At 45.2% G+C, this 22,767-nt stretch overlaps 1 protein-coding gene across 2 annotated transcripts in view; it reads left to right on the plus strand.

Annotated features, from left to right (window-relative positions):
- LOC126213034 (plexin domain-containing protein 1) overlaps positions 1–22,767 on the plus strand; it is a 486,122-nt gene that overhangs the window by 380,537 nt on the left and 82,818 nt on the right. For both annotated transcript variants that reach the window (XM_049940603.1, XM_049940604.1), the window contains one exon: positions 21,779–22,209. In XM_049940603.1, coding sequence (XP_049796560.1) covers positions 21,779–22,209 — 431 coding nt within the window. The remainder of the gene's footprint in view (positions 1–21,778; positions 22,210–22,767) is intronic.

The raw sequence follows: 22,767 nt of genomic DNA on the forward strand, positions 1-22,767 counted from the left end.
CTCAATCGGAGGAGAAAACTGGCGATTGGAATTTCATGAGAAGATCCCGTCACAACGAAAAATGATTGCCACTCTAATTCACGTATGATATCTGTGACACTATCTCCCCAATTTCGCGATAATACAAAATGAGCTGCCCTTCTTTGTACTTTCTTGATGTCATCCGTCAGTCCCACCTGATTCGGATCCCACACCACACAGCAATACTCCAGAATAGGGAGAACAAGCGTGGTGTAAGCCGTCTCTTTACTAGACCTGTTGCACCTTCTAAGTGTTCTGCCAATGAATCGCAGTCTTTGGTTGGCCCTACCCATAACGTTATATACGTTATCGTCCCAATTTAGGTTATTTGTGATTGTAATCCCTAAGTATTTAGTTGAATTTACAGCCTTCATTTTTGTGCGACCTATCGCGAAATCGAAATTTAAAAATGGCTCTGAGCACTATGGGACTTAGCATCTGAGGTCATCAGTCCCCTAGAACTTAGAACTACTTAAACCTAACTAACCTAAGGACATCACACACATCCATGCCCGAGGCAGGATTCGAACCTGCGATCGCAGCGGTCGCGCGGTTCCAGACTGTAGCGCCTAGAACCGCATGGCCACTGCGGCCGGCTCAGATGTGAAGTCCCATAGTGCTCAGAGCCATTTGAACCAATCTAAAAATAACCCCAAAAAATTTTGGTCGTACGTAAAATCTATGAACGCAACAAATAATTCAATACCTTCTCTTGCTGACAGTATGGGTAATGTACCTGATGATGATAAACAGAAGGCAGAAATTCTAAACCTAGCTTTCAAAAACTCGTTTACATTAGAGGACTGGAGCACCATTCCCCCTTTCAGTTATCGAACAAACGCAAGGATGGCTGACATGGTATTTAGTGTATCTGCGATTGTAAAACAGTTAAGATCCTTTGACGCCTGGAAGGCATCTGGCCCAGTCGGTATCCCCGTAAGATTATATGTTGACTATGCTACAAATATAGCACCATTCTTATCCATCCTGTATCAGAGATCATTAGAACAGCGGAAAGTTCCACAGGACTAGGTAGCCCAGATCATAGCAATCTATAAAAACGGTAGAAAATCGGGTGCTCATAATTACCGGCCATTTTCACTGACATAGATTTGTTGTAGAATCCTGGAACATACACTCCTGGAAATTGAAATAAGAACACCGTGAATTCATTGTCCCAGGAAGGGGAAACTTTATTGACACATTCCTGGGGTCAGATACATCACATGATCACACTGACAGAACCACAGGCACATAGACACAGGCAACAGAGCATGCACAATGTCGGCACTAGTACAGTGTATATCCACCTTTCGCAGCAATGCAGGCTGCTATTCTCCCATGGAGACGATCGTAGAGATGCTGGATGTAGTCCTGTGGAACGGCTTGCCATGCCATTTCCACCTGGCGCCTCAGTTGGACCAGCGTTCGTGCTGGACGTGCAGACCGCGTGAGACGACGCTTCATCCAGTCCCAAACATGCTCAATGGGGGACAGATCCGGAGATCTTGCTGGCCAGGGTAGTTGACTTACACCTTCTAGAGCACGTTGGGTGGCACGGGATACATGCGGACGTGCATTGTCCTGTTGGAACAGCAAGTTCCTTGCCGGTCTAGGAATGGTAGAACGATGGGTTCGATGACGGTTTGGATGTACCGTTTTCAGTGTCCCCTCGACGATCACCAGTGGTGTACGGGCAGTGTAGGAGATCGCTCCCCACACCATGATGCCGGGTGTTGGCCCTGTGTGCCTCGGTCGTATGCAGTCCCGATTGTGGCGCTCACCTGCACGGCGCCAAACACGCATACGACCATCATTGGCACCAAGGCAGAAGCGACTCTCATCGCTGAAGACGACACGTCTCCATTCGTCCCTCCATTCACGCCTGTCGCGACACCACTGGAGGCGGGCTGCACGATGTTGGGGCGTGAGCGGAAGACGGCCTAACGGTGTGCGGGACCGTAGCCCAGCTTCATGGAGACGGTTGCGAATGGTCCTCGCCGATACCCCAGGAGCAACAGTGTCCCTAATTTGCTGGGAAGTGGCGGTGCGGTCCCCTACGGCACTGCGTAGGATCCTACGGTCTTGGCGTGCATCCGTGCGTCGCTGCGGTCCGGTCCCAGGTCGACGGGCACGTGCACCTTCCGCCGACCACTGGCGACAACATCGATGTACTGTGGAGACCTCACGCCCCACGTGTTGAGCAATTCGGCGGTACGTCCACCCGGCCTCCCGCATGCCCACTATACGCCCTCGCTCAAAGTCCGTCAACTGCACATACGGTTCACGTCCACGCTGTCGCGGCATGCTACCAGTGTTAAAGACTGCGATGGAGCTCCGTATGCCACGGCAAACTGGCTGACACTGACGGCGGCGGTGCACAAATGCTGCGCAGCTAGCGCCATTCGACGGCCAACACCGCGGTTCCTGGTGTGTCCGCTGTGCCGTGCGTGTGATCATTGCTTGTACAGCCCTCTCGCAGTGTCCGGAGCAAGTATGGTGGTTCTGACACACCGGTGTCAATGTGTTCTTTTTTCCATTTCCAGGAGTGTATTTTGTGTTCAGACATAATGACCCTTCTAGACTCTGAGAAGCTCATCTGCAGAAATCGGCACGGCTTTAGGAAACACCGGCCATGCGAGTCACTCCTTGTGCATGACATACAACAGGCTCCAGATACCGGCTCACAGGTTGATGACATATTTTTGGACTTGCGAAAGGCGTTCGATTCAGTTTCGCACTGTCGCTTGCTCCAAAAAGTGCGCTTTTACGGTCTATCCGATGACATATGCGGTTGTATAGAAAGTTTTCTAACAGACAGGGAGCAGTATGTCGTCCTGAACTTCAACAGAAACAAGCGTTAATTTCAGGTGTGCCCCAGGGCAGCGTAATAGGTCCGCTGCTTTTTACGTTTTACATAAACGATCTGGTTGATGGTATTGACAGCGGCATTAGACTGTTTGCCGATGATGCTGTAGTCTACAGGAAAGTAGTATCACACGAAAGTTGTGAACAAATCAATGTGGATCTGCAGAAAAGAAATGCGTGGTGTAATGACTGGCAGTTATCTCTCAATATTAGTAAGATTAACCTTCTTCGTAAAACAAAGGGAAAACTCCCATTAATGTAAGAGTACAAAATAAATGCCCAGTTTTTGGAAGCGGTAACATCCGTCAAGTATCAGGGTGTGACTATTCGAAATTATCTCAAATGGAATGATCAGATTACACAATTAATGGGCAAGACGAACTCTAGATTGCGGTTTATTGGTAGAATCCTGAAGCGATGCAGTCCTTCAACAAGGGAAATTGCTTACAATACCTTAGTTCGTCTAGTATTAAGAGTATTGTTCGTTTGTATGGGACCCTTACCGGTTGGGTCTGATTCAAGAGATTGAGAAGGTCCAAAGAACAGAGGCAAGATTCGTGACTGGTACATTTAGCCATTGCAAGAGCGTTACAAATCTCGTCGAAAGTTTGAAGTGGGACACACTTAGAGATTGACGGCGCGCTAAATGGAAGGGGCTGCTCAATAAACTACGAAATCCGATCTTCGCCTACGATGTAGAGCATGTATTATTGCCACCACCTTTCAGATCGCACAGTGATCACGATTCGAAGATAAGGGAAATTAGAGCTCGTACTGAGGCGTTCAGACAGTCTTTTTTTTTTCCCTCGCGCGATCCGCAAGTGGAACAGCTTGGGGGAAATGTGACTTTGGTGCGAATAGTGCCCTCCGCCACACACCGCTTGGTGGCTAGGCGAGTATATATGTAGATGTAGATAAAATAAAAACGAAAGGGGAGTCCGCTTTTAGGCACTTTCCCCTCCAAATGTCTCACCAGTTCTGAACTGCAGCCTAAGTTGCTGCCTAACCGCAGCCATGGAAATCGCGACATAGCAGTGTGCAATTTGTGCTTTTACCAGAGGGGGGGGATGTCTTAGGGGGTTAGTATAAATACATATGTTACTAGCTTGGACCGTGGCGTTACCCATGATTAAACAGTTATTTATAAATAGATGTTAATGCCGAAACTCACTATTCACGCATATGCACTATCAGAAAAGCCATCCCTTGCTATATTTTTAAAAGTGCATTATAAGTAAAGCTTATTTACAAAATCATCTACGTACAGGTATACGACGGAAATTCAAAAAGTAAAGGCACATTTGTGAAAAGCTGTATTTATTCTGATGATAGAAAACTGAAACGTGCGTTATTTTTCTACGTAACCTCCCTGGACTTCAGTGCAGTTTTCCCGACGTTTTACGAGTTTTTTTTTTTATTTCATCAGAAAATACGTTTTTCGGTTGAATCTTTAACCAATTTTGCACCGCAACAATGACGTCTTTGACGTTCAAATCTTCTTCCCTATAGTGCTTCCGTTAAGGGTCCAAACATGTGAAAATCGCTTGGAGCCAGCACCTCGAATCTCAACTCCTTTATTGTGTCGGCTGTCCGTTTGGCAGAATGTGGGCGAGCGTTATCTTGCTGCAGGATGACACCTCTTCAGAGTTTTCCACGACGTTTGGACCTGATTGCAGGTTTTAGTTTCGTACGCAGCACGTCGCATCCACCATACAATACAGACCTGGCTCTAAAGCGTCGTTTACGCTGGGGCGACATCTTGCAACATTGTGGCATGCTACGGAAATGTAGCGTGCGTCGTCTTGTAGCATGCTGCAACAGGCAACATCTTGCGGCGGATGTTGCATGCGGCAGGTTAATTTATACCAGAGCAACAGAATTTGTGCCACACGTGTGTCGGTCTTGCAGTAAAAAGCATGATAAAGTATCGCAGCGGCGGCCTACTTGGTACTTGCACACGCAGCTGACAACGGAAATGAAAACCAAAGGAAAAGAAAACGATCGTGGAAGAGTATTTAAAGAAGGTCCACGAAATAGTATCCTAGGAACTAGAATCAGACGATGGTGCGTTATTTAGTAATGTGTGCTTTCGTCCCAGGCGCGTTAGTCCGCGCCATACCGTTGCCAAAAGGTGACCTAACGGTGAATGTTCGCACAAGTAACCGGGCCGGTCGCCACCCTGTGTCAGGGCCCGGGGTGGGACTTTCAGCCCCCAGCTCACCCAACTCTGCGGTACGACTGACACACTACTTCCCTTGCAAGCTCGCAAGTAAACGGATGACGCCCCTTAGACGAAAGCAACAATGACAACATGAGAATGATGATTTAGTTCTAAATGTTTTGAAATGCTTAACTACTACATAACACTTTTTCAAAATTAATAAGCAAACACATTAATAGTATTAATAGTAAGAATGTATTAAAAACTTTCAGAGTTCGGCTCCACAAATTTAAATTATATGTAAAGTTTTACTCCAGTGCGTGGGAAATAAACATCCCAGGTTGGGATGCATGAACTAAAACCAGAGGAAGGAATGGTCTGATGCAGAGGGGGGAAATCCCCCTGCAAATCGCACACTGCGACATAGTCGGAAAAAAGTCTAATATTTGTAAGAAGTAAGAATATAAATATCATTACTAGTAACAGGATCCGTCATAAACGGCAAGATACAAAAAAAGTCAACTTGAGAGAAGCCTTTTTTTTCTATTCTCGCAAATTAAAGACATTTCATCACTTGTGGGGATCGAACCCACAACCTTTGGACTTCATTATTTTTAAAATTTTACTGACCGGAGAGAAGGGTCAAGCCGTCGGCACACGGACCGTGCATCCGAACGTTGAGCGTTGAGCGTGCCCAGTTTCTGACGTCATGGCGTGGAATAGCACGCTCGGGAGTCTTTACGAACGTGCAGAGCAGTATCTGCCATGTCAGATAATCTGAGCGTGCGTCTGAGCGTTGACCAATGAGATGGCACAACGCCACCTACGTCACACGCACACCGTCTCCCTTCAGCACAGAGTTGTGAGGCGCCATATTGGCATTCATTTCGAGTCTATACATGTATATGCCGTTTCTGAGCACCAGCGAAGTGAGAATAACTGGGAATCCCGTTGTTAACTGTGTGATTCGTTCCAATAAAATAATGAGAAACATCATAGTCGTGGCAAAAGAATTATTGTAACGAGCGTATTATGAGAGTAGGCTATTTGAAGGCAGCGACACACTGAAGATCCATCCAAAACGCATTGTTCTTCGTACAATTTGTTATAATTAAATTTCAATTAGTAACATAATTATCTACTAGTAACGTTTCTGATAGGAGTAATCCAATATGTAGAACGTAGAGGGTTGTGTTGTATGTTTAGTGTAATGAGTAGAATCTGTGGCCGATATCGAACTTTTGTTGGGGCGGTGGTTCGCGTCTGAGCAGTTCCAAATTTTGTTTCCCAACATTCGCGTTTTTATTAGGTTCTGATACTTTATTATTGGTTTAATATAAGAATATGCTACAATATTTGATGTTATGTAAATATAAGTTCACCTTTTTATGAGGGGTGACTTTGTTGGATTGGCTTAATATACAGGACAGCTTGCGCTACTTGTATAAAGATATTTTGCTCCTTTTTCTTTTACGCTTCGTAATTCACATGTTGCAGAGATTCTGCTGCTGGGTAGGAACAGTGATCAAGTGAGACTGACCTTGGGGTTTTACTAAAATGTGGGAATGATGAAATAATGTTTATCTTATTCGGAGAAGTATTCTAAATTTGTACCGCACTGTTTGTAATGGAACTTTTATAAGCCTGTGTCCTTATTGATTGGACATGGCACTTTCCTTTTCGTGGACGATAGAGGAAATGTGCGTTTTAATAGAGCTAACGTGGGAATTTTACGCGCGCCCGTTGAGTAAACAGTGTGATTTACGAACTAGAAACATCCTTCAAACTGCCGCTGGAGTGCGTTGCGATCGCGTATACCACGTTGGGACCCACCTACCGTATGCACAAGTCGCATCGTTCCTAAGCGTTCAGCAGCACGTTGAACTTGGCACGCTCAACGTTAACGTTCGACAGCACGGTCCGTGTGCCGACGGCTTCAGGGGCAACGAGGGCATGGGGCTTTTCGATCTATGGAACGAAAAACTAATCTAATCTGAATCTGTGACCTAAGCGATGATCAACTGATGCTTCTGGCCACATGACCATTCCGAGATTGTTGAATAAAGGTTCTTGACCATATTAGGATCTCCTGATGACTGTCGATGTGTCTTTAGTTGATATTTAAATATAAGAAATACTGCGAAGGGTAACATTTTTTTTTGATAAATCTTCAGTGTGCCAAAAACAGCTTTAGTAAGAAAACTATATAACAAAAACGTGCACGTGGCTGAATCATAGCGCTTTCCGGTCGGTCGGCCTGTTCTGACTGTTCATTGGTCACGTTAGAACTGGCACGACGTGGTGGGGGCAATGGAAAGCCCTTTGTTGGTTGCGTTCTCGGCGACTCCAGCGCTCTCCAGTGGCGATTGTACTGTTGTAAGTTGTGGTACTGGCGCACGAATTGCAGTGTTTGTGTACACCGAACATGAGTAGACCTAGATTTGCTGCTTTTGCGCTGCTAGTGCTAATCGAAGATGATCGGCGAATCGTCTGGCGTCAGGATCCTCCACTGCGGTAAGTTTTTGTTTTTAGCTTCATTCAAACAATGGCCCTTTTTGTGTTCGTCAAAAAACGCACAACATTCGCACTCGTGCCCACGTGCTACTCACGCCGTCGTGCCCGCAACGTACACTGAACTGAATTCAGAGGAAATCACTGACGCGGGAATTAGTTTTCCTTTTCATTGGCTCATATTCCCTGGCATTGCCGGTGCTTAGTTTTCGTTTGTAAAGACTGTATCTGTATTTTTGCTTTGTATCCCTGAGGAGGAACAGCGGGCTGCTTTAAGGCACGCGAACGACCCTTTAGACTGCAGTGTGGACCTAAATCCGTACTCTTTGTCAATCTGTGTTGCCTTGTGACAGTGGTGTAAGTCTGTTGTTTTGGAGACTGAGGACAAAAGTTTTCTCAAAAAGCTCTGAAGCAGTCTTCCAATAAATGGAATAAGGTGTAGGAAGTAGTAGTTTTGAGAAAGCCATAAATGTCTTACTGCTAGGCAGCAGTCACGAGAAAGGAGTGTGAACAGGATCCACTGAATCATTTTGTGTACAGGAAGTACTATATGATATGGTACAAGTCATTATAGTAGTTAAACGTTTAAAAATATATACCACTTAAATAAACCTAGACTTAAACAATTGTATGATAGTTGTAGGTTACAGGATATAGTATCGGTATTCTCATAAGTTGTTCAAAATTAAGGTCAACAAGACCTAATTAAAATTTGTGGATACATTTAAAATCAAAATTAGTGCAGATAAGCATTACATAATTTTTACAATAGTGAAGATTTACTAGATAAATATGTTGTCTACGTACAAGTAGATCAATTTTTAACAGTCGGTTAGGCATTATTGAAATTTACATTTTGAAGATAAATTACAGTACAGAAAATTAAGTGTGCAAATATATTACATAGAAAAATCACATTCAAAATATTCGTGTAAGTTATAGAAAGAGTATTTTAATAATATCGAATTAAGCCTTCTTTTAAAATGTGCTGGATTGTTGATGTTTTTTATGTTTAGTGGTAGAGACTATAAAGTTAAATCCCCATGCGTTTTACACTATCAGCATATAATTTGGTGGAATGGGGAAACTGTCAACAAGTATTACTCTCTAGTGTCGTACTGGTGATAGTCCCAATTCTGCTTCAGGCTGCCAAAAATTTATTTATTTATGGAAATACGGAAGCGTCCGATCCCGCCCGTCTGCTTTGACCCATGACGTCACAAATATGGCGGAAACAAACACACACAAACACTTTCCACAAGAAGCCTAATGACACTAACGGGACAAGCGCGGGAAATGGGGTGTTTTGGGTGGGGGGCAAACTAAATATAAACAAATTTAGACGCCTTGCGTAGCTACAACGTGTAAGTGAAGACAGCCATGCATGAATACCCACCCACCTCCCCAGGGGTCGTAACCCCTGCAACCCATAGAAGATATAGATGCTTCAGTAGCTGATTAGTGTTTTTTTAAAAAAAAAAATCTCACGGGATAGAACGAACAGATCAGAAAGATAAATATAATAAACTAAAACAGAAATTGGAGGAAACAGATAATTAAAATAAGTAATAAGTGGTTTTAAATTTAAAAAAAAATCTCACGAGATAGAACAAACAGATCAGAAAAGTAAATGAAATAAGATAAAACAGAACTGGAGACAGCCACACTCAAACCAAACTCCGCGCCGTCATGACGTCACACACAACACCCTTACGTCACGGGTCAAAGCTGACGCATGGGATCGGACGCTTCTGTCTACCTTATTTATTTATTTATTTTTTTTTTAAGCTCTCTAAAACTTATTATCTCCAATATGTACTGGCATGGAAGTGGAAGAATACCTAGTTTTTGGAATAATTGCATACACGACTGTCTCCCCCAAGAGGTTTGAACTTTCTGGGAGGGATTGCAATGTAACCAGCATCTTTAAGCCACGTACAGCACTCGGTGATGTCACTTGTGATTTAGGCTCGTGGGGTAGGAGGAGGAGGGGGGAGATGTTTAACTAGAGAGTGTTGTTAGAACATCACTCCCCATCCTCCTCTCTCTGAAATTTCAGGTGTGGTGACACTGATCTGCATCATAGCTTTAGGTCTAGGTTAGGGTGAAAGGTGATAATTTGAATCTGTGAAGCCACCAAATGTGAATCCCAAACAAAAGCTGTGGTAGCAGGTTTACCTGTAGCCTAGCCCGACTTTTACATGTTTGTGCCATGCTCAAATGCACCTTGACATATTTAATGCACTTATAATAAAAAAAATAAAATTGTGAAATAAATTAAAAAACTGAATTGGACAAGTTTCCAAATATTTTGGTACATACTATGCATACAGATCATACTAAATTACAAAAACTGCGAGTGGAATTCACTACGTAATTTTTACCAAGTAGTGCAATAAAAAGTAGAGGCTGCAGCTAACAGCTTGGACTGTAACCATAAGTAGACTATTGAGGATGACCTCAGGCTCGTTGCTTAGTATGCTTCTCAGTCTAATGCGAAGTTCAGGTTACTATTGAGTGGTATTATAAGTTCTGGAAATAGGGTTCTGTAGAATGTGTTAATGCAGAGCTTTGTAAATCGCTCACAGGAGAGTGAGGTTCTCACATGGGTGTCATTGATGCATTGCCCCCCTCACTTGGTCACACCATGCACAGCAAGACTTGAATCTGGATGTTTTGGCTAGTTGCCAGAAGCATCTAGTCAGAAAGTAACAGCCATCCTATTGACTTCCAGTGAATTCTCTAGGTTTTTTTTTTTTGAAAAAAGGATAAACTCATAAAAAGGTACACATTGCCTGAGGTGGTCAAGAGATGATGATCTACCAGTGTGATGTCAAGCCATATATCCCTCCCCCGATGCAGTGCTGGAACGTGGGCCAAATGTCTTCCCACTGTACTTCCAGCCCCTCCCCCTGTCGAGATTGTGGATGTCCGTCACATCCCAATACTCACTGTGCCCCACCTCCCACCTCTGTCAACTGCGAAGAGCTGCATAATAAATGTTTTCCTCCTGCGGGTCCAGGGGTTAGAATAGGCCCTAATATTCCTGCCTGTCATAAGAGGCAACTAAAAGGAGTCTCACACATTATGTGATCGTCCCCTGTAGGGTTTGACCTCTGTTTTTCAAATTTTTCTCGAAGTGCGAGCCAATTGGGGAAGGGCGCGTTAGATGGTGCATCGTGTCCACCGTGCATTGAGATCGTTAGCCCACTTCCTCATCGTCGTATTGCAGTCCCGCCTGTTCTCCGTGTCTCGTGTGAGGACACCTTCCTGGGTGCGTTTTCCACCGTGCGCTAAGCAGTGTCACTTTCTGTGTCGACGATGGCCGTGAACTTCTTTGCACCACATATTGAGCACGGTAGCCAGTCTGTTGTGGTGGGGCCACCATGTATCCTGTCGGTTGCAGCCCCCCCCCCCCTCCCCGTCTGGCAACACAGGGATCGCTCTGCTGATGCCAGCGCCGCTAACTCCCCACGTATGCCGAGGCGTAAAAGCCCGTCACCGTGGGGCATCGGGACCCTCGGAAATGGCCATCCTGCCAGGTGGCCTTTGCTGCAGCTGGGAGACACCCGTGGGGAGGGTCCCTGGTCGGAGTGGGTGGCACCAGGGCGGACGACATGCTACGAAGCGTAGGACGTCACTTCTTGCTGGTGGTCCGCCGCCAACAGTCTCTAATCGGCCAAAGTCTAACTATAATGCTAAGAAATATGACCCCAAGTCATTCCCATCTCTGGCCACACCATGGAAGGAACGCCAGCCTAAGTATGGCATCGCGCTTATTCGCCCCGGTACCTCGTATGTACAAGAGTTGGTGGGGAATGTCCATAAAGCCTCAGTTTTTAGTGGAGCATTTGGAGGACAAGTTTGGGGAGGGCTTGTCCAAAATGTGCTCTGCGTGAGTTTTGGTGAAAACAGCATTCTCTGCCCAGTCGTGGGCATTACTCACTTGTGGCAAGTTGGGGGGATGTTTCTGTTACCATCTCGCCCCATAAGAGCTTAAATATGGTCCAGGGTATTATATTTAACAGGGACCTTCTTTTGCACTCTGACGACGGGCTGCTTGCCAGTTTAGAGCTGCGAGGTCTTCTTTTCGTCAGGCGCGTCTGTTGGGGTCCGAGGGATAACCAGGTTTCCACTGGTACCTTCATCTTGGCCTTTGAAGGTACACATTGCCCGAGAAGGCCAAGATGATGATCTACCACTGTGATGTCAAGCCATATATCCCTCCCCCGATGCAGTGCTGGATCACGGGCCAAATGTCTTCCCGCTGTACTTCCAGCCCCTCCCCCTGTCGAGATTGTGGACGTCCATCACATCCCAATTCTCACTGTGCCCCACTTCCCACCTGTGTCAACTGCGAAGAGCATCATTCACCTTGCTGTCCAGACTGCAGTATTTTACAGAAAGAAAGGAAAATCGTTGAATGTAAGTCCCTGGGCTGACTGCCCTACACTGAGGGTAAGAGGAAATTTGAGTGCCTACATCCTGTGGCTATGACCACCTCATACGAGGTCATCCCATTAGTTCCTCGAATTCCTGTCACCTCTCAGTACTGGAAGACTACACCTGCCCCCTTGATGGTGATGCTGCTCCTGCACCACCTACTTCGGTAGCAACACCCCCAACCATCCTGGATTTCAGTCCCCACTTCTGAGCCAAAGAAGCGTAAGGCTTCTTCGGCATCTCTCGCTAGGAAGGGGCCCCTTGGGTCACTCCCTTCCCAGGTTTCCGCTAGTGGGAAAGATGACACCCGACAGGGGCTGAAGAGCCCAAAAGCAGCTGGTTGTAGGGCTTCACGCTCATCCTCAGTCCCGGAGACTGATTCAGTGAAGTCCTGATTCAGTGAAGTCCTCACAGCTGGGGAAACCCGAGGAACTGTGAGAAATCGAAAAAGAAGACCCCCAATAACAAGGAACTTGCGGTGGCACCCAAACCGCCATTACCTAAAAGCTCTGCGTCTGAGGATGGGTGGAGATTCTGGTGTCTGCTGAGGACCTGGATCTCGCAGGACCCTCACACGATGGATACAGACTGCTCAGGCAAAAGTCGGTGGCAGCAGGTGACCCTGCGGCATAAACTGTCTCACTGAATGTTCCGTGCCTTCCCAGTCTCACAATGTCATCCTCTAGTGGAATGGGGGCAGTTTTTTCCACCACCTAGCTGAGCTACGGCAACTGTTAAGCTTTACACCTGCTATCTGCATTGCCTTCCAGGAAATCTGGTTCCCGGCAATGCGGACCCCTGCCCTCCACGGCTATAAGGTATAGTACAGGAACCGTAGCGACTATAATAGAGTATCAGCTGGAGTTTGCGTTTATATCCTAAACACAGTCTGTAGCAAAACTGTGCCCCATCGATCCCTGTGGCTGTCAAAATACGGATGACACAGGAAATAACTGTATGCAATGTATATCTTCCTCCAGATGGTGTAGTACCCCTGAATGTATTGGCTGCACTGGCTGTTCAACTCCCTAAACCTTTCCTACTTTTGGGAAATTTTAATGCCCATAACTCCTTGTGGAGTGACACTGTGCTTACTGGCCAAGGCAGAGATGTCAAATTTTAGTGTCTCAGTTCGACCTCTGCCTCTTTAATACTGGGGCCGCCATACATTTCATTGTGGCTCGAGATAGTTACTCGGCCATTGATTTATCAATTTGCAGCCCAGGACTTCTCCCATCTATCCACTGGAGAGCACATGGATTCCTGTCACTGCCCCGGTATCAGGCCCTCAGATGCCTGCCCAGGTGGGCTTTAAACAAGGCGGACTGGGAAACTTCCACCTCTGATGTCACCGTTGACTTTCCCCCACGTAGTCACATCGATGTGATGGCTGAGCAGGTGACTACAATAATAGTTAATGTGGCAGAAAACGTGAACCATCAATGGCGCGCTATGTACCGATGCAAATGCGATTGCCGAGCACTTTGCTGAGCACTATGCTCGAGTGTCTGCGTCGGAGAACTGCCCCCACCCCCGCCCACCCACTCACCCACCCCTCTCGTTCACTACACTCTACAGAGAACCCTGTAACGCCCCATTTACAGAGTGGGATCTCCTCAGCATATTGCACATTGCCCTGACAGCTCCTGGGCCAGATTGGATCCATAGTCAGATGGTTAAACATCTGTCATCTGACTACAAACGGCATCTCCTCGTTATCTTCAACGGTATCTGGTGCAATGGTGGGAGAGCACCATTGTTCCGGTGCTCGAACTCTGTAAAAACCCGTTTGATGTGTATAGCTATCGGCCCAACAGCCTCACCAACGTTGTATGTAAGCTGCTGGAATGTATGACCCTAAGGACTCAGTTACTCCTGGTGCTCTCAGCTGTCACTTCCTCTTGATTCTTGACGTGTTCCAGTGGCTCTGAAGTGGTTTACATCGACAGCTGCTGGAAATGTTGGCTTCGTCTATCTCCACAGAGGCCATTTTGAACAGCATTCCTTGCCCGATGGCTGCAGTGTATTCACTGCAGAGATGGTGGCCATCTCTCGTGCACTTCAGTATACCTGTTCGTGCCCCGGGGAATGGTTTCTTCTGTGTACAGACTCCTACAAGTTATCGACCAGTGCAACTCTCGCCACCCTCTTGTAGCGTCCATTCGGGAGTCCATCTATGCCCTGGAACAGTCCAGTCGTTCAGTGGTGTTTGTGTGGACCCCAGGACACGTCGGCATCCCAGGCGACGAACTTGCCGACAGGCTGGCGAGGCTACGCGGGAACCGCTTCTGTAGATGGGCATATCTGTACCTGACTGGTATTGTGACTTGCTGTAGGGTTTTCTGGCTTTGGGAGATGGAATGACATAACAGTACATACAACAAACTGTGTGTCATTTAGGAGTCTACGAATGTGTGGAAGTCTTCCGTGCGGGCCTCTCGGAGGGAATCAGTTATCCTCTGCCGGCTCGGCATTGGCCACGCTTGGGAGACCTGCGGTTACCTCCTGCGCTTGAGTGTCGGTGCGATGTCCGGTTGACGGTGGCCCATATTCTGGTGCACTGTACCACTTTGCTTGCCCAGTGACGAAATCTCGAGTTACCGGACTGGTCGCTGCTGATTGTATTTGTCAATCCCTCGTCGGTTGATTTAGTTTTACTTTATATTTGTCAGGGTGGGTTTTATCATTGTATCTAAGTTTTAGCGCATGTCCTTTGTCCCTCTGTGTCCTCCACCCTAGCACTTCTAGGGTGGAGGTTTTAATGTATTGCGTAGTGGCTGACTTGTCCTTTTTTATTCTCATGGTCAGCCAGCCATGGTAATCTGCTTTGTTGATTTAATCTCTTCATCCCGTTTTTTGTTTTTCTGTGGTTTTCTTGTCCCCCTTTGTCCATTTACATGTTTGTTGCCCTTCATTGTTCTTGTGATTTCCCCCCCCCCCCTCCCCCCCTTCCATTCCGTTATGAGTTGTCAGTCTAGTTTGTTTTGTTCTCACACTTGTGGCATTGTTTTACTCGGAACAAGGGACTGATGACCTCGTAGTTTGGTCCCTTTCCCCCTGTTTTAATCCAACCAATCAGTAAGTATGTTTACCATTCAGAGTGAACAAAATAATATTGGAGCTTGGACATAGCCTAAATTATTAAAGAAAATGCATTTAATGTCCTCCATCAAAACACACGTAGCTGTTTTGTTTATAAAGGTAAACTGCCCATATCTCTTAAGGAAAATGAATTGGCAGATGCGCGTCCAGTAGATCTTTCATTCATATCAGAGGATTACATGAAAATTGAGGAGGCTCATCTTCAAGGGTACAGGCTCGTGGTACTACTTAAAAAAATAACATGTGGTGGCTGTATATGCATAAAAAAGTCTGACCCTTCAGATTAATGGATATTGTTTTTAATAGCTTTTTGAATGCTGCAGTACAACAGTCGATCAGGAAACGCACAAACTTGTGCTACTGACAGTTCACAGACAGTGGTCTTGGAAGCATCTTAAGTTTCTTAAATCAGCTAGAAACAATTCTGATAAGGTTATCCATATGCAACTGGAGAATCACGATTTGTAGAGACTATAATGGCAATTTCCTGTCTTGCTGTACTGATTGAAGAGCTGCTAGAGATGTTGGCATCCAGCAGTGTATTATTTTCCACAGTAAAAGTTTCGAAAAGAATTGAAGGATGTGCAACAGTTTGTTTATAGACAGTTTGTTTGTTTGTAGACAGTTTGTTTGTTTGTAGACGGTTTGTTTGTTTGTAGACGGTTTGTTTGTTTGTAGACGGTTTGTTTGTAGACGGTTTGTTTGTTTGTAGACACAGCCACTTACAGTGATTCATTGTAAAACCCACAGCCAGTAGTTTATCTGGCCATTGTGCTCAAATGTTAACAACAAATATATTAGCTAGATACAGATCATAGAATAAAAAGTATTCTATTGCCGAGTCATTGTTTATGAGTTGTTCAGTGTTGACAGAAATTATGAGAAGTACTTTGCCATGTTTATCACTGAAAACACAACAGCAAGATTGAACAGTAGCAAATGTATAGCATGGATAACTCTTGGGAGTGACTCACAGAACTGGCAGTAGTCAAGAACTGCAGGTTGAGGCTGTGTTAATTTTTCAGAAAAGCTAGTGGTGGAGGGGAGAATTCAGATGGTTCTGGTTGTGAAGCAACCGTTCAAATAAAGCATGTTATGTTCAGTCGAATGTTGTGCCACAGTGTGGTCTACTTTGATCCCGGGCACAATTTGGTAGTGGCTGTTCATCCTGGCGGACAGCTGGTTGGTTGTGATGCCAATATAAAAAGCTGTGCAATGATTGCAGCAGAGCTGATGAATGACATGGCTATTTTCACAGGTGACCTGCCCCTCTGGTGGGGTAGGAGAAGCTCGTGACAGGACTGGATTAGGAAGTGCTGGGTGGATGGATTTGGCAGGTCTTGCATGGGATAATATATGATCCCTATGGGGAAAGGGTTGGGGTTAGATGTGGCATATGGATGGACTAGGATGTTTTGGAGTTTGGGTGGGCAATATAACACTACTTCAGGAGGCGCAGAAAATCTGTTTGCGGGCTAGGGCTGGGGGATAGTGCCTGTCTGTGAAAACCTTGTCGAGACCTTCATACTGGGAAAGGGAGTTTTTTTTTTTTTTTTTTTTCCTTCCACAACATGTATGCTGTCCCTGGTTGGCCAGACTGTATGGAAGGGATGGCAGCTGTCAAAATGCAGGTGGTGTTAGTGGTAGGAGAGTTTAATGTGGACAGAGATGTGGATGGAGCCCTCTGATAGGAGGTTGTTAGAATGAGGTAGGATACTGGATTGAGGACCAGGTGAAGCAGATAGGAAAGAAGGTGTTGAGGTTGAGGTTGCGAAGGAATTAGGACAGGGTGTCATGGGCGCGAGTTGGTGTCGTATTCTGGGAGGAGATAGTGATCGTGTGCACATGAGGTGTGTTTGTTTGTATGGAGGTGGGTGGTTTTCTTTCTAAAGAAGGCTTTGGCCAGTAGCTATGTGTAACTTTCTTCTCATTTTGCTTCTCTGCAACTCACTGTGTCATATTTACAGTGAGTAGCAATCTATACATTTCATAATTATTGATATTCCAACATGGACTCTGAACTGTGGGAATTGGAGTTAGGATAAGGATAAAACTAATTAATCTCAGTTCAGCAAGCTGTGACCTTGGAGGCTTCTCCCACTGTGTTGACCTGAGGGCAAGTGTGTTGGCATTTCTTGCATTTTTTCCTCTCTGTCTTGTGTTTAGGAATTGCCTTCTGAATCAGGACACCTAAAGTAAATAAATGGTTTATTTTCATTGATCAATAGCAGATGAGTAGCAACTCTGTAGTAAAATTGAGGAGACGGCAGCTTGTTGCAAAGTAGCACATTTCTTACTGTGAGGGAAGATCGGAAAGTTAACGCTCAATAATTTTATTACTGAAAAGTGTAATAGGTAACAAGACAGAAACATCACAAGTGAACTTAAATCTTTTACCTACTTTTCTTCAGTCACCAACATGCTCAAAACATTTCTCCCATAGTGCTACCAGTTTCAGTATGCCCTGTTTGTTGAAGTAAGTTTGGTTGGCATATAGCCTTTTACGGACTGCCAAATTCGCGTCCGCTTTCGCAGCGTTGGCCGGCCGGGAGTTTCTTCGTGGGACCAAACAGTCGAAAGTACGAGGGTGCGAGGTCTGCACTGTATGGTGGATGCTGGTGCACCTCCCACCTAGCTTTAGTGATTTTATCATGAACAGCTGGTACTGCGAACGGCTGAAAGCAAGGGGAAACTACAGCCGTAATTTTTCCCGAGGACATGCAGCTATAATTCTGTCAGAGACAGCAAAAGACTTGGAAGAGCAGTTGAACGGAATGGACAGTGTCTTGAAAGGAGGATATAAGATGAACATCAACAAAAGCAAAACGAGGATAATGGAATGTAGTCAAATTAAATCGGGTGATGCTGAGGGAATTAGATTAGGAAATGAGACACTTAAAGTAATAAAGGTGTTTTGCTATTTAGGGAGTAAAATAACTGATGATGGTCGAAGTAGAGAGGATATAAAATGTAGACTGGCAATGGCAAGGAAATCGTTTCTCAAGAAGAGAAATTTGTTAACATCTAGTATAGATTTAAGTGTCAGGAAGTCGTTTCTGAAAGTATTTGTATGGAGTGTAGCCATGTATGGAAGTGAAACATGGACGATAACTAGTGTGGACAACAAGACAATAGAAGCTTTCGAAATGTGGTGCTACAGAAGAATGCTGAAGATAAGGTGGGTAGATCACGTAACTAATGAGGAGGTATTGAATAGGATTGGGGAGAAGAGAAGTTTGTGGCACAACTTGACTAGAAGAAGGGATCGGTTGGTAGGACATGTTTTGAGGCATCAAGGGATCACAAATTTAGCATTGGAGGGCAGTGTGGAGGGTAAAAATCGTAGAGGGAGACCAAGAGATGAATACACTAAGCAGATTCAGAAGGATGTAGGTTGCAGTACGTACTGGGAGATGAAGAAGCTTGCACGGGATAGAGTAGCATGGAGAGCTGCATCAAACCAGTCTCAGGACTGAAGACAACAACAACAACAACAACAACAACATCATGAACAGGAGCAGCAACATAGAGGCATTGTTGCGAAGAAGTTTGACACAGTCAGCATTAACGTTATGTCTTCTGTCAGGAAGGACACGACAAAACTTAATCAAAGTTTTAATGTATAGGCTGCAGCATTCACAGTGGTCCCGTGTTCACCAAAACCCCTCAGTCACACACCATACAAATCCCAGAACATTGTCAGGAGCACTTTTCCTAGCAGATGGGGTCCATTTTGAATCTTTTTCATATTGGGGAACGAGCACGTTTTCACCTCGAAGAGGCGTGCTCGCTTTCTGGTGTGTAGTGGTATGCCCAGGACTCGTCACCAGTGACGATTCCTTTCAGAAAGTTAGGCCCTCCTATGGCATAATGCGTTAAGTTATCCAAGCTTGTCATCATTCGCTGTCCCTTGTGGTTGTCCTTCAGGTTCTTGGGCACCCAACGAGCACCAACTTTACGAAATTTTAACTTCTTGGGAACAGTATCGTATACCACACCGTAGGAGATGTTGAACCGCTGCGACAGTGTTAACAGTTCTACACGTGGGGTTGCAGCTGTTACCGGCCGCCCGGAGTGTGGCAAATCACAAAGGTTCACACGGCTCACCGGAAAGGATGCACACAATCTGGAGACATTGCTACAGTCCGTGCAGTAGTCTCCATTTACGCCGTGCACATCCTTGGGAATTTAACTCTATTTATGCCCTTTGACCCACATTTGTTCTTTTTGTTCTTCACAAGTTGACAACAGTAACACGCGTGCTAAGTTTGTTTTGTAGTTCGGGCATCTCTTTCTAGAGCTGCACACAAAAACAAAATACATTAAGACTGTAATAATCCAGTAGAACCGATTGTCAGGCAGGCATCAGAAATTTTCCCATATTTTTAGCTTGGTGCTGTTGGCCGTACACACACACCTCCGAGAAATGCCTGTATCCACAAATGAAGCAGCTAACGAAAATATAGATATTGGAAAAAGAGGTGACTGACAGTGTGGTATTACAGACTGTTTTCAGCGCAATGGAGACACCAGAAACTGAGTGTGACAGAAAAAGAAACATCTACGTCTCTTGCACGGAGGCTTTGAAAGCTTTACACACTTTGTGGAATTCACTGGCAGTAGGCAACAGTAGGAAACTTATGAAGTTGTGTATGTGCACATTATAAAAATAATAGTCAGAAAAGATCTCTGTCCAAGAGACAAGTTCACATTTCTACAATGTGCCAGTGGGCTCGGAAGGAAATCTCAGCTGCGCTATACTTTTCTGACATAATCCACAAACTTGACTGCGTCAGATACATATGTTATACCTAATGACAGTGATTCCAATCGAACAGCACCAAAGTTTAGGTACGAATTTTTATTGATTAGCTTGTTGTTGATCTTTCCAAGTTAGTGCTACTTATTTTATTTTGTAGCAGGCATAAAAAGATTTATGCATATTAAGGAACTTTGAATCTTAAACTGCAGTGCAGTATTACACTGTTTTTGTCTTTATAGAAAAGTAATAAATTTTAATGTTTTTGATAGCATAATTTCTCTCTGATGTTGTTCAAACAGTGGAAATTCCAGGCTGGAATCTCAGCAATATTGGGAAGTGGATAGGTTGGTGCTCATCGTAAAGATGACCTGCTGAGTTGCAGGCAGGCACAGTGAAAAAATTGTTGCTCGTTATAGCTTTTGTCCAAAGCCTTCTTCAGCAAAGAAAACTCGCGCACACGTTCAAACGGGCAAGCATACCTCAAGAGCGGATTGCAGTGGGAGCTGCCGGAGGTAGTGTTTTGTTCTTTTTTTTCTTTGTGTGTGTGTGTGTGTGTGTGTGTGTGTGTGTGTAACTCAATGGGTCATCTTTATGGTGAGCAGCAATCTGTCCTTTTTCTGATATTATTCAGAACGGGGGGGGGAATTGATGTTTGCCACTGACATTGTAATTCTCTCGGACAACAAAGGACTCGGAAGAGCAGTTGAACAGAATGGACAGTGTCTTGGAAGGAGAATATAAGATGAACATCAACAAAAGCAAAACTAGGATAATGGAATGTAGTCGAATTAAATCGGGTGAAGCTGAGGAAATTAGATTAGGAAAAAAGATAGTGAAAGTAGTAGATGAGTTTTGCTATTTGGGTTGCAAAATAACTGGCCAAAGTAGACTAGCAATGGCAGGAAATGTCTGTCTTAAGAAGATAAATATATTTAACATTGAATATAGATCTGAGTGTTAGACAGTCTTCTATGAAAATGTTTGTCTGGAGTGTAGCCTTAAATGGAAAGAAAACATGGACTATACACAGTTTAGACAAGAAGAGAATAGAATTCGGTGCTACAGAAGAATACTGAAAATTAGATGGGTAGATAATGTAACTAAGGAGGTACTGAATGGAATTGGGGAGAAGAGAGATTTGTGACACAACCTCACTAGAAGAAGGGATTAGTTGGTGTGACATATTCTGAAGCAGCAAAGGATCACCAGTTTAGTATTGGAGGGAAATGTGCAAGATAAAAATGATAGAGGGCGACAGAGAGATGAATACAGTTAGCGGATTATAAATCCACGTAAGTTGAAGTAGTTATTCAGAGCTGAAGAGTCTTGCACAGGATAGAACAGCATGGAGAGCTACATCAAATTAAGTCATCTGGCTGGAGATCACAGTAATCCCAAAATCATACATTTTTGAAAAATAATCAGTGCGCTTGTGCCTTTAAGCAGCGTACTCCTGTAGCATGCACGTTGCAGTAAGGAAAGCACTTAACAAATGATATGACCTTACCAGTCATTTTGCTGTAACGAAACGTACAAAGAAACAAAGCAGTTTGGAGAAATCCTGACTGTGTGCCAATTTTTTGAAACAGCACATTAAATACGGTTTTCAGCTGCAGACAACGTTATTCTGTATGGCATTTCGTAAGTTCTACTTGTGATGCAGAAAGCAATCTTGCATCTCCTCGGCCACCTTACTCACCTTGCCGCAAAAATCGGCCACATCGGATTACAGCTTTGTCTCGGTAGTCCCCCTCTCTGTGAAATTCCTGTTTTTATGTTGGAAAACGTGATGTCTACATTGGCTTTCATGTCCGTTGCAAGAGCTTTAAGCACGTGCCTGTGCTAGCTTTAATCACACGTACTGTATTGTAGTGTCCTGACACTTGCGGTTTTCTGCACGCTGTCTGTAGCGGGTCCCGCTCCCACGGCCGCCAATGTGACGGAGATGGGGAACGCGACGGGGAACGTGACGACCACCCTGGCCACCTCCGCCACCGACCCGAGCGGCAGCACCGTGCCGTCCGGCGCACCCCCCGCCCCCACAGTGGCCACTGCCGTCTCCGGCGCCCGCAGTGGCGACGGTGGCGCGACGTCAGCCCAGAGCCCAGCGCCCACCGCGATCCTGCCGACGCAGACGTCGACAGCGACGGCGGCGGCGGCTGCAGGTGCGGCAGGTCGTCCTGTCCCGGCGACAGGCGGCCAGCCCCCAAGAGACATTTCAGGCACCGTTACGGAGACAGAGGCGGCTACGAGTGCAGACGACAGCAACGACCCGGACCGCTACCCGCAGATCTTCACCAACCAGACCTTCAAGAGCCACAACATCAGCCGCACCGACGAGGTAAGAATCTGCTTTCGGTTTGGACATCCCTCCCGAAAACGGGGAACGTTTAAATGTTCTGGTCAGGAGGAGCGACGACTGGCTAATGGGAGGCTGGGGAAAAGAGGATTGTATCTAACAGTTGAATAGTGTTATAAACTGATGGAAAAATTAGGTTGGTTGGGTTAGATAGTGAAAGCTGACAGAAAGTTAATTTGGTTGGGGTAGGTGGGTTTAGTGGTGGGATCTGGTGAAAACTTGGATTATTAAGGTTGGAAGCTTATGAAAAGTAGATTGTGTGGGTGGGTCATGGAAGCTAATGAGAAGTTTGGTTGCTTTGGGGGGAGGGGTGGGGGGTGGAATGTGGCAAAATGTTGGAGTGGAAGAGTGAGGTCATTCAAAGCTGACAAAAATTTGTGTTGGTTTGTCCTGGTGTAATTGGAAGCTTATGAAGAATTTGTTTAGTCATGTGGAATTGTAGAAAGCTGATTAAAAGTTGAGTCAGGTAAATTGAGAGGGAGCTGATGAAAAGTCAGCTAAATAGGATGAGAAATGATGAAGGCTTTCTTGTATAGGGAC

The sequence above is a fragment of the Schistocerca nitens genome, chromosome 11, assembly GCF_023898315.1.
Source record: "Schistocerca nitens isolate TAMUIC-IGC-003100 chromosome 11, iqSchNite1.1, whole genome shotgun sequence".
Classification (NCBI taxonomy): Eukaryota; Metazoa; Arthropoda; class Insecta; order Orthoptera; family Acrididae; genus Schistocerca; species Schistocerca nitens.